Below are 13,076 nucleotides of genomic sequence, written 5' to 3' on the forward strand. Positions count from 1 at the left end.
CTGCTGTGAGGATAAGATATATATAGACAGTCCCTGGTTTGCAAAAGGGTTCTGAGGAGACCATGGAACTGTCCCTGGGGAACTAGTTGAGTGGTGAGCTACAAGGACTGGAAAGTTCAGCTCATACACTACATACAAGGAAATGTTTGTCAGTGGAGGATGTGAATTCAGTAGTAGTAGTTTCACCCAAGACCCAAGGGGACCATACTACATGTAATTATCAAGGATGTAGAGCCACTTGGATTAACAAGTTAGATCCTCATTTGGCTTGCATAATTCATAGCAGCTGTGTCTCAGACAACCTGTTTTCACCACTGAATTATGCAGTTTGTTATGATCAAATTTTAAAAATTAATCAAGCTGCAGGAGACAAGAATGAATTATTGCAGATCCAAATTATAATTAGATGGAATAAGGCCTTGAAGAGTAAATGTAAAACACTGGAAAGATCCCAAGTTGGCAGAAAGTTTAGAATTATGGGTGATAGGTAACAGACTTAATCCCCAATTAGACCAACCTGCTTCTGCTAAGAAAGTAGGTTATTGGATATTCTAGATAATGAGGCAGTAAGAAGATTACAAGAACCTCTATCTAGTCCGTTTGATTTTAGTGGATTCCAGGATCAGGATGAGGAAGTTGGCTCTAATCATAGTGTTCAGTCACTAGAGCAGGGAGAACCTGTTGAGACTGACTTCATCCTGTCCCCATTTTGGCAACCACTTTCACCTGGGGCAAAAGTGTTGGTTACTATGAGTGGAAACAGGCTGCTGTCGACTGCCACGCAGCTGATGGATAACATTGAGTGTAAGGATGATCCCAACAGGCCTTCGGTAACATTGGTAAGATCTAAATCTTCTTTGTTTTCAACCACATCCGAGTCTGTGGATTCCTTATTCAAGGTATTTCATGAAAATGTTTCTAAACTTCCTGATCTCTCAGCACTTACAAATAGACAGGAAGGCCAAGCAACTGTGGGTCATCATTCATTGTTTTTAGAGGTTGATACTACAATTTCTTGGCCTGATATTTGCCCCAAAATAATCTCTGAACTAGATGAAGTCTGGGCTAATATATTGAAAGACTTAACATTCATTCCCGCTGACAGGAATGCTCACAAGTTTAGTTTTTTGAAGTTCCAATTTAATGACAAAAAGAGTTCCTTGTATGAACTTTCCCAGCATTTGCCATCTCCAAAATATGCTGATATAAGTTATGAAAGAAATTTGAAACCAGTTGCTTCTGCACTGTTGCTTGAAGAGTTCAAATTTAGGAAGTTGGCAGCAGATATTTGGTCTGCAATTATGATAAGTCAGTTATTGACTAAGTTTGTGCTGGACTATGAGGACAGTTCAGAAGTAGACAAATGTTTGGCTGCTGCTATACAAGGGATTCCATATTCCCTGTACAACTCATTTTTGGAAATGTTGTTGAAAGCCCTAAAACTAAAAGCCCAGCTAAGGAAGCAAGCCACTAATAATGCTTCAAGTGGTAGTGCTTATTTATTGCTAAGTTCTTCCCCTCTTTCTCCTGCTTTGTTTGATGAACAATCATTGGTTAAGTATAGATCACCTGTTGAGCAAGCTATTAATATTACTGTTCCCAGGAGTCCTCAGACCTTTTGGAAATCTAAAAGAGGAAGGTCTAACAGGGGAACAGGACCAGCTGCTAGGTTCAGTTATCAACCTAGAGGAAACTTTAAAGGAGGAAACAATTCAAGACGTGGGGGAGGTATGTTATCAATTCACAGTGATGCCATTCGGCCTGACAATTGTGCCAAAAGTGTTTACAAAACTGGCAAACATCCCCAGAGAGATCCTTGCGAAGGAGGGCATAAGAACTTTTTGCTTATCTAGACGATTGGCTGATAGTGGGAAACTCTCAAAGATTGTCAAAGGGCGACCCAACGTACACTAGTACTATTTCAAAACCTAGGATTAAAGATAAACCAGGTCAAATCAAATCAAATCTCATACCATGTCAGAAATTGGATTGATTAGGTCTCCATTGGGATGCCAATCAGCAGTCAGCCAGTCTACCAGAAGCAAACGTAACAGATGTGATAAACCAAGTAGAAGCCTTCTGTGTAAAGCAAGATTAACAAAAAAACTACTGGGTCTGTTGAATTTTGCCACCATAGTAGTTCCTTTGGGCACGTTAAGGAAGAAGCAACTAATTCATCTGGGGTCGAAATTGCTTCACAGAAACAGAAATATTGCTTCCTCTCTCCCTATTCCGATCAAGAATCATCTGTCATGGTGGACAAATTTGGAATATCTAATCAGTTCATCTCACTGGGTTTCCCCTCAAACAAACTTGGTCGTTTGTGCAGACACGTCCGAAATAGGATGGGGATACCATTCCTCAAAAGGAGAGTTCCGTCAAGGGAAGTAGAGCAACTCCCTTTGGGACAAACACATCAAAAATAAAAGAATTAGCAGTATTCCTGTTCTTTTTGTTGGCAAACACAAATTTCAAAAACATAACGATTCTGTTTGCCATGGACAATAGAGCGGCAGTGTTTTGTCTCAATCATCAAGGCTCAACCAGATCTTGGCCACTTCTAAAACGCTAAAAAAAAAAATATATATATATATATATATATATATTTATGTTTGTGTAACACAAACACTTTACCTCAAAGCAACTCACATACCGGGAGTACAAAACAATTGGGCAGATGCTTTGTCCCATCTCAGGCCAGCATCAACGGAAACAGAATGGTCCCTAAAGATAGTGAAGTTCAAGAATCTAGTGAGGAGGTTTGGGACTCAACAAATAGATCTCTTTGCCTCACAAAACAATCACAAGATGCCATCTTAAACATCTCTGGAACGATCACATCTTTGAGGAAATGCTCTACTCATAGATTGGAACCATTGGAATTCAATCTATCTGTTCCCACCTGTGAAAATGTTGCTCAAAGTGGTTCACAAACACAGATCCTTCCAAGGGAAGGTCCTCTTAATTGTACCATATTGGATCCTACAACCGTGGTGTCTGGATCTGTTGCCCGCATCCAGTACAATTGCAACAGGGATCTCTAGAACAGGTACTGCACCCTCAGTTCGAGATATCCTTGGCATTTCACACTTGGAGTTTCTAAAAAAATGTTTAAATAGATTGTTGGGTAATACCTATATAGTTAACCAAGTGATAGCAGGTCATAGACCCCAAACTTCTATGCATTATGAGAAAGCTTGGAAACTTTTTCAACAATTTATCAGGTTAACGACTCCAATCACATTGTCGGAAACAGTTGTGTTAGAATTTTTAGATTTTCTGTTCAGAGTTAAAGGCCTTCAAAGATCGACAATTGTATCTTATAAATCAGCATTGGTTGACCCTCTGGCATGGGGTTTTAATATTACTTTGAACACAAGAATTTATCAAATGCTCAGATTGTCCTTTTTCATTCAGAGACCCCCTCGGCCTATTTCCCACCTTGGTCTCAAGATAAAGTTACTAAATTTCTCATGGGGCCTAATTACAATGTATAAATCTGAACAAGGAAAGATTGCTCCAGAAGGCAGCCTTCCTTCTAGCAATAGCAACAGGTATGAGAATCAGTGAGCTGATTTCAATTTCCAATAATCCATCATTATTGGTATTTTCTGAGGAAGATGTCACCCTTTTTCCTACGGAGATCCTAAGAAAAAATAAAAGGGAGGATTTTCAAGCTCAACCAATCAGGATAAAACTGCTTATGGAGGAGACAAGGGTTCCTCATATATTGTGCCCAGTTAGGAATCTTCAAGAATGGTTAATCAGATTCCCTAATCGGGGCCCCTATTTTTTCTCATCCGGGGATGGTAAGAAATTGTCTCCTAGTCAATGACAAAATATTTATCTCAGTTAGTGAGTCAAGTAGACCCTGGCAAGAAATTTTTGGCACATGACACCAGGAAATATGCAGGGTTTGTGGCCTTTCTGCGGGATATGAGCTTCAGTTAAATCAAAGAAGTGAGCTTTTAGAAATCTTCAAAAACCTTTCAAAACAGCTATCTTCATCTATCTCTGAAAGATGCTTCACATGTGGTGGTGCTGGGGTCCCCTCCCCCATCTAGTTAATCACCACAACCAGGACCTTCTTCCTCTTCAGAGTAAAGTGAGTATCCTAATTGGGATATGTAAATTAACATTTTACCTTCCGGTAAATGTTCCTAATATTGGAAAATATTAAAAAAAAAGTTTATAATTATAATCTGGACCTAAGCTAGAGGAGCCTTATATGCAATATCACCTCCCTCTCCACCTCCTGCTTGGGTAATCAAAGCTAGATGTCGCATTCTGGATTGAACAAAAAGAAGTTTTTTTTTCTAAAAACCAATTTTTGTGATATGTTCCAGAATGCGACGTCGACATCCCGCCCATCTCCACCCCCCGAGAGTTGACATTTGTTTACTGCTCACTCTAGGGCAAGAGATGACGGTAGCAATGCGTATGATGGAGGGCGAGGGAGGGGGTATTGAGAATTGCAATTAAATGCCAGGTAGAGACGTGTCCTCCTAATATTACGTATTAAGTAATTATTAGATGTTTTAATTGCCTGTATGTTGGCCTGGCGAGTTATTGCTAGGCATTATCACACCTAGGTATAAAGCTAGACGTCACATTCTGGACTATATCACAAAAACTGGTTTTTAGAAAAAAAAAACTGCTTTTTTTTGCTTGACAGTCTGAATGAGATACTGTATATCAAGGGTGGATGGGAGTTTTTGGGGGTGGCTGGTCCCTATCCTCCTGAATTTGTTATACTGTATTCATATGGGATCAATTGCTTTGAAAATCACCGATTCCCTGTTCGTTGACTTTTCGCAGTCCGCACATGCATCGGTTACCGAGGTATATCTGTACAGTACTATATAATTATAATATAAATAAAATTTTCTTTTAAAATCACACACACACACAAATTTAACTTCTCAAAATTTTTAGTGGTGGACTACATTAAGGCTAATAAGCTTATTAATGCCAAGTAAGATTTTGCAAACTTTTAAGGAAATATTTTAATTCATTTTACAGGTAGACCAATCAACTATATGCTCATCAACTTCATAACACATTAAGCTGACATACCTCTAATTGCTTTGGGAAACAATGCTAAAAAATTTACCATCAGTAGAATAAATGCAAAATCTACACTACTATATTTATGAATAAATAAAACCACAATAAAAAGCATCCATTTGTAACAAGTAAAAATACTTAAAGTGAATCCATAACTTGTACAAGTTCTGTCTTGTCTAAGTAATTTCTATATGAAGCACAATATATTTTTGGACTAAAAATGTTAAATATGTGACCATATCCTTTTGGACCAAACATGTGAAATATAATATGTGACCTCAGTTCTAAATAACATGAGATGTAGCGCTACATACTATAAAAATGATCATACATAAATTATCAAAACATTTTGCCCATAAAAAGGAAAAAGTTCTGAGAAACTAACATCTTTTAAAAACCAATGTCTAAAAGTTCTGCTGAGCTTTTGTAAAATAAGCACCCACAGTGCAATGTGTCTACAGGACAGTATCTGTACATCCTGACAGCCCACTATGACAGCATGTGTGCTCTTTATTTACATTAACTACTGAGACGATGGCATCAAAACAGGACAGGAAACCATAATTTCCAGTAATATTTACTTCAAGTTCCTTATAGGAATGACAGTTGTTTATGTACAGTATATGTACAGTAGTGTATACAGAATTACTTTAGAAATTACTGTACCCCAAATTGTGCACGATAGCCACAGAAAGAACTGCCAGTACTTTGCCATGCACACCTTGTGTCAAGACCAGCAAAAGAGTGCCATTTCAGATGAAATTAGGCATTATAAAATGACATGAATGTGCTATAAAATAAACAAAAGCATATTAGTACAGTATGCAGGCCTGTCATTGGTGTTCAAGACTGTAGTTCCACTGTCCCCACACATCTCTTCATCCTTGAGTTTTCCTATTCTAAGCTGTCTCTTAATTCTCTGCACTAATATTCTAACACATTAAACCCACAACTATTGCCAAGACTGCAATGACAGATAATAGCAGCAATGTGATGGATGCATCAGCACAGCTCAACAAGTCTATTATTACTGAAGATTGAATTCATTGGGCAGCTAGCTAGGTGGTCAATCAGCAGGCCTGACTGCTGCTGTCTACACAACTCTTAACAAGCACACATGTATACCTGGAATCCATTAACTTCTATGTTTACACTAATCGTTGTTAAGTTTTTACACCTACAATAAAGTATTGTATAGCCAAGCAAAAAAAATTTATTTTTTTTGTAAAAGTGTATTCAAATTTAAAACACAACTAAACCAGGAACAACCATATGTGGCAAGAAGCAATGATGTCAGTGGGCATAAAAGAATATGATATTCTTCACTTTCACTATTTATCAGCTTATTATCCATTTGGTTGGTCGGTCGGTCTATTGCTTGTTACTATTTTATGACCATCATTGTTCAGTGCAATGTTTGGTGGGGTCACACTAGATTGCACCCTTCCCACAATTATCTCTGGCCATGACACAGTGGTGAGACATAATCATGTTACTGCTGTACCATCATAAGCTCTTCATGGCCAAAATTTACTAAATATTTATCTAGTGCTGTGACATTAGAACAAACCAAACACTACTGAAACCTAAAGTATGGAAGAATACCTAATCAAAATGCACAAGGTGAGAAAATGGTGTTTGCAGATGTGAAACATAATTTACCCAAATTTACTGCTCTACCAAACAACTGAACTTTGGAAGCTTGAAATTCTGTTGGAGACAAAATTTTAAGTCATAGTTTATACAGTACAGTATACTATATGAAAAATATTTGGATTTTAGAGACACACTCTCTAGAGGTGTGACTGTACAGTAAAATGCCACTAATTTGTTTAGAATTTTTGATGAAAATCTAAAAAAATAAATAAATAAAAAAATAAAAATTGTCATTCTGCACGGAAGACTTTGTGTTGACCAGATCCTGTGGTAACATGTTGGCCCTATAGGACAAGCTATGGGGCTAATTTTTCAGCCAGGAACCAAATTTCCCTTTTCTCATAGGATTTTGCTTCAACATCTGGGAATCACCATCCTTTGTGTTTTCCAGTAATGTAACCCCATGAATGTTAGTTGTTTCAACAGATTTTTAATGTATTTATCAAAACTATTGAAGTGTGGCAGCAGAAGATGACAAATGTTAGTGGGATATATTGATCTGGTTGTTGAGGCTTGCATTCAACTTAATAGTGGTGTGTTCCATGAAAATAATACTCCTATGAAACTGCCACAATGAACAGGACATCAATCAATAAGAAATTAACCCAGTCTTTACTGTAGACAAACATACATATACTGCATTAATAATACAGTACTGTATATATTTTAACTACTATAATATTCATTTATTCTAGGAATTTATATTACTATTTTGTATATCTTATAAGTAAAATTTCTAAAATAGGTACCCATGGTATGAAAATATATATGCACAAAAAATAAAAAAATTATAAGGGCAAAATGACTACAATAATTTTAATGAACCTCTAACCTATCCTCTGGTAAGTTCAAAATTATTTCCTGTAGCAGTTGGAATGTTGTGATTGTTTCCAACAGCATATCTTTTCTTGGTCAATAATATATCTATCACAGTTGACCAAGAGAAAAAACAAACCCAAAAACATAAAAGGCAGAAAAAAGGCCACACAATGTAATCTTACTCTAATAATGCAACACTTACATGCACCGAGCTGTGAAATATTAACACTCTCGGGTCCCACCTGCACTCTGAAAATTTTCCATTCAGGTTCCAATTTCATATGCATTAATAAGTATGAAGACCCTGGACCACAAAAAAAAAAAAACTTCATACCTACACACATTTACACGTGAAGACCCCGAGAGTGAGGAAAGTGATAATAGCATCCAGTAGTCAGACAGCTACAGATATTTTCTCATCTGGTAGTACTTCATTTTCCCTGGCAGCATTCTCATCCCACTTGTTAATTGTAGGAGACACTCTATTGAGCTTTTCCTCTCCTCCTTGATGATCTTTCTGAACAATTTGTTTGTACATTTCCTTGATGGCAGCAGCAATGGCAGCAGAAATATCTTGTGCCAGAAATTTGCGGAGAGTTGGGACATGGATGAAAGCTGAACGAGATCTATCTTGCTTTAAGGACAAGTAGTAAATGAAGTCACAAAGGAACCTGAAAATCCATTTACAACATCAGGCAAATTTTTGAAAATCTACACACACTCACATTGGGGTCTCATTTTATGTGGGTAACACGTGCACAGTTATCGCTTACACAATTGGTTGAAATGTAATCATAGTTATAGTTTACACGGAAAACATTGGGTAGTGCGGGTAGCAGTATAGCTTTAATCTTGTGATCTTTTGGTTACTTAGCCCCATACTTGGTGATTTTAGTTATTGGACATTATTTTTATGATGTATCAGTACTGTAATGCATAAATAAAAACAACCTGACAAACATGCCAACAGCCAATCCCACCCCCCCCCACCTCCTTCAGAACGTTTACACATGGTGTCATCTCTTGTACCTATTAACTCTCGCTAGGCCTATATTAAATCTGATTAGATCATTGTACAGTATCCCCATTAATGGTAATATATTTTATAAAAATATTTTTTTTTTAATGAACTGAACTACTGTACAGTACATTACTGTATATTAATTTCGTCTTTATTCAAGACATCTTCAGGTCATGAGACCAGCTAATTCCTTATCCTGACAATGCATCAGGTCAGTAATATGAGACCACTAATCCCTCAGCCCACCTTCACCACAAATGAGAGAAGAGTTTATATATATACAATGGGTGACCTGATATTGCATACCGGGGTAAATGTCAAATCACTAACATGAGAGAATGAGGAAAAATATTTTTTTTTCCCACAGACATGGTTTCCTTCTTATCTCAACTTTTTATTACTCTTTAATTACTCTACTTCTTTCTATTTTTCATTTTATTTCTTTACACAATTTCTCTTACCTTATCTCATTCTTTTTTCTTATTTACTTAAATAATTATGGAAGGTAGAGTCGAGGTGGTAGAGGCAGGGAGTACAGTGAGAAGGTTGAGGGGTGATGCAGTGCCCCCCCCCCCCCACCAAAGGGTTGCTTATCGTTTCTCTCTCAACCGAGTGTGTGCACCTCGCACACCTGTATCATGCAGATTTATTTATTTAATATATTTATTTAACCAAACTTTTAGTTAACTAATCAGGATTATTTGGGTAAAAAAATGGTGTTTCTAACTTAAGTTAATTAGAACTGAATTTATTGACCCCAATATCAAGAGATGACACCATACCTAAATGCGCTGGAATGGGGGGGGGGGGGACTAGCTATTGCCTCGTTCACCAGTTTGTTTTTATTTATTCATTACCCTGTACAGCTCCTCCCCGACTTACGACGGAGTTAGGGACCCAAATCCAGGTTGTAAGTTGAAATGGTCTAAAGTAAAAAATGCTTAAATAATAAATAGAAAATCTAAAATGGGTGTCTCTTTTTCTTCTCAGCACCACAAAACTCTCACTTTTACACTTGCCAGCCATTTTAAAGTGAATTACAAACAAAAATTTTGTCTGTGTACTGAGGTTGGGATTCGAAAAGATGTAATTTGACCAAATTTTGGTACGACTGAGGCAGGTCGTAAGTGCGGGTGGTCGTAAGTCGAGTAGGTCGTAAGTCGGGGAGGAGCTGTATTATATTCTCATATGATCTGCCTATTATGGTGTATGTTTCATCATAAATAACATACAGCATTAAATAATACAACAAAATACAATACAGTATATAATTTGACTTCAAATAAAACAAGCTGAATCAGAAGGAATTGTACTGTACTGTTCTCTACATACGTAATTTCTTCCCTGTTCAGTTATTCCTCTCTCCGTAAAGGGGTGGGGGGACTAGTTGTGCCACATTTGCCCAGTTTATTTTTATTTATTCACATTACCTGTATTACATTCTCTTATGATCAGCCTATTATGGTATATGTTTTATCACATTACAAGAAGTGCCAGGGGATAATGTGTTCAAGTTTTGGAAGGAGTTCAGCGTGCATACTGCAGCTAATAACTTGGTAACTTGGTTGGAGCATGGCGGGAGACAACGGTAGCCTGTGGCAGGTGATGTGACGAACACTCAAGTGTTGTTAAGAGAATGTGGCAAGTGTGGTGGTGATGATGAGGCAAATGGCATCTGCAAGCTTTAGTGAGGTGAATTTGAACAATGTGATGGAAGTTATTGAAGAGACAGGGGAATCCACTTCACTGGACAGCATGCTACAGAAGACGGAAGATGACGAGTGATTTTGAGACAGCAGAAGGAAGTGTTAGTGGTGTGGTGGTACCAGAGCAGACCAAAGGAGGCATGACTCAGCAGCAGGTGACAAAAGTTCTCAGCAAGGTTGAAGAACTCAAGGATGATTTAACGTGTTGAGCCCAGCCTGCAACGCAGTGATGAACTCCGTGCACAGTTAGACAGTCTGGTGGAACCTTACAGACAACATTACCAGGAATTTATTAAACACTGCTGCCAAACTCTCATCACCACCTGTTTTATGCCTCAACAATGTGAAGAAGATCAAGGAGAATTCAGTGACAATGACCCTACCACTTTGGAGATTGGTGATGAAGCTTAAGTTGCTTTACAAATGTCTGCAGTTGATTTTGAAGGCTCTGAATCTGACTAGCCTTCACCCCCTGCCTCAGATCCCATTGTCTCCCAGAGCTTCCCATACCTCCACTATTCGGTGGAGGCCATGGAGTATCACAATTTATTTAATAATGTACTGTAGATGCACTTAATGTGACATTATTTGTCATTTTTGGAAGGTCAAGTTGGTTACCCAAAGTCATTCTAGAGTAAAGGTTTGACAAGTCCAGTACATAAAGCAATTTTAACAACTGTTAAATGGCATTACTAGTGCGGATATCCGATGCGTGGACGTGTATCAGTACAATATACCCACGCAAGATGAGACCCCACTGTTTATATACAGTACAGTACATATATTTAAAAAAAAAATTCAATAATATATATTTTACATGCAAAAGTATTTTTATTACCTTTCCATACATAAAGTGAAAAATAATTCCACACTATTAACTTTAACTTCATCTATTCAATTTTGCATTCCAAATAAGGGGTGGCAAGAATTAAACACCAGTTAACTAGATTAACTTAATTCATGCAGTTTTCACACTAACTTAGTATATAAACCATTAAAAATAATTCCACTCTAAAGTTACAAATAAATTCTGTAATTTTTCATGCCATTAATTTGATTAAACTAAGGATACCTCATGAATCGTCAGACAAAAATACAAGCATGAGAGGACGACTTACATAACAAGCCGAGTGCCAGCACATAAGCTCATAAATTAGGATAAAACACCAAAGGAACTCTACTGGAAATTAAGTGTAGTCCCTCAAAGTGAAAGACAAATGATAAATATATTAAGAACATTATTGATAACAGTTTCATTTTGACTCAAGCACATCTACATCCATTAACTACAGGAAAGCCTCCCACAATAACGGTTCTACTAATGACGATTCATATTTAAGACCTTGGTTAATTTAATTTAGGACTCCATTCAATTTACACCATTATTTTCTTCGTATTTACGACAAAAATATTACAAAAAATAAAGTAAAATTACATTTTCATATAAATAATAACTAAATCCCGATATGTATTATACAAAAATCACGCTTTCCACACGGAGGCTGCCGGGCTTGTGAGAGTGACGCCAGCATCGCTAGTATAAACAATCGCAGCTGGCGGGACCTTTGTTTTCACGCATCTGAACAAGAAAAGGAGAAAAACATTCTCAGGTTTCTTAGGTCATTTTTTGTGTCCCTATTCAACATGAACAAGAGAGCAAGACATGATAGAGCTGGTTCAAAAACTAAAAGATGTGTTAAAACGATATGAAAAAGGTGAGAGGTCTGTGGATATTATATGGAGCAAGCAATGAACATAATATTATTTTCTGAAGTGGATCCATTAACAGAACGAAGCATTAAAATTAACAGGGACGTGAAAAACACACTTGACCTGTACATAAACCACCAACTTCAGGTACACCATCAAATTCAGCATCATAAGCAGCTTCAGCAACAACTTCAGGTTCAGCAACAGCTATGATATCTTTATGGAAAGCTTCAGCTTCAGCCCGAGTTGAACCTGATTGACGAAATCATCCGAGTAAAAACTCACACATCATTGGCTGTCCTTATGTTTTAGACTTTACCACCATTTGTGAGTAGAATTTTTGTTTTACATTAGTAAGTATTATTTAAAACATATATGAACAGTAATAAATGTTGCTTTCGTATTCTTATGAAGAGAAATGACGATGTTTTCACATATACGCACTTACATACAATGGCGTTCCCAATCTATTTCGTTTTTACTTCACCATTAATGGTAACACGGTAGGTACTTCTATTGTTCCATGTATTAACATTAAAAACCTAAACATTAACGAGTATGTACATATTAATAACATAAAACAATCTTGAGCTGAAGTGGACATTAAGGGGGAGTTAATACAACATATAAGTACTTAAGTGAGGAGCTGAGATGGCTGACGAGTAAAGGCTGAGTATTGTAGAGAGGCGGTGAGTGGTCACTGCCGCGTGGGTTTAGAGGATAGATGATCCTGTGGTCACTTCCCAGAGCCAAGTCCTCTCCTCGAATTGGAGCTGACAAAGAGGCTTTGAGGTGAAACATGGGGATATGGAGAAACCTCGAATTGGTAACTTAAAAGGCAAGTCATACTTCGTGTCGTCCCCTAAGATGGGCGTTGCTCGTGGTGCTGGGTGGGTAGATCAGACAATAGATGGCGTTAGCCGTAGTGCTGGGTCTGGAGGGGTTAGTAACACCCCCCCCCTCCAGACTTACTCAAATGGCGCTGGCCTTGAAGAGGTGATCAACTGGAGTGCGTCTGAGTAGCTGCTGCATTTCCACTGGAGCTAGGATGAGAGTCTGCAATCAGGTTATACGACCCCTTTATGTGCGGACTTGTA

The 13,076-nt window shown here is 37.6% G+C and overlaps 1 protein-coding gene across 1 annotated transcript in view; it reads right to left on the reverse strand.

The window, feature by feature from the left end:
* The window catches only part of LOC121860891 (pyroglutamyl-peptidase 1-like), a gene marked incomplete at its 5' end in the record, with an annotated part of 42,806 nt that extends 34,593 nt beyond the window's left edge, over nucleotides 1-8,213 (reverse strand). The window contains 1 exon segment of the mRNA XM_042358255.1: nucleotides 7,885-8,213. Within this exon segment, the coding sequence (XP_042214189.1) occupies nucleotides 7,937-8,213 (277 nt within the window).
* Between the last annotated feature and the right edge of the window lie 4,863 nt (nucleotides 8,214-13,076).

The sequence above is a fragment of the Homarus americanus genome, unplaced genomic scaffold (genome assembly GCF_018991925.1).
Source record: "Homarus americanus isolate GMGI-L3 unplaced genomic scaffold, GMGI_Hamer_2.0 scaffold40248, whole genome shotgun sequence".
NCBI lineage: Eukaryota > Metazoa > Arthropoda > Malacostraca > Decapoda > Nephropidae > Homarus > Homarus americanus.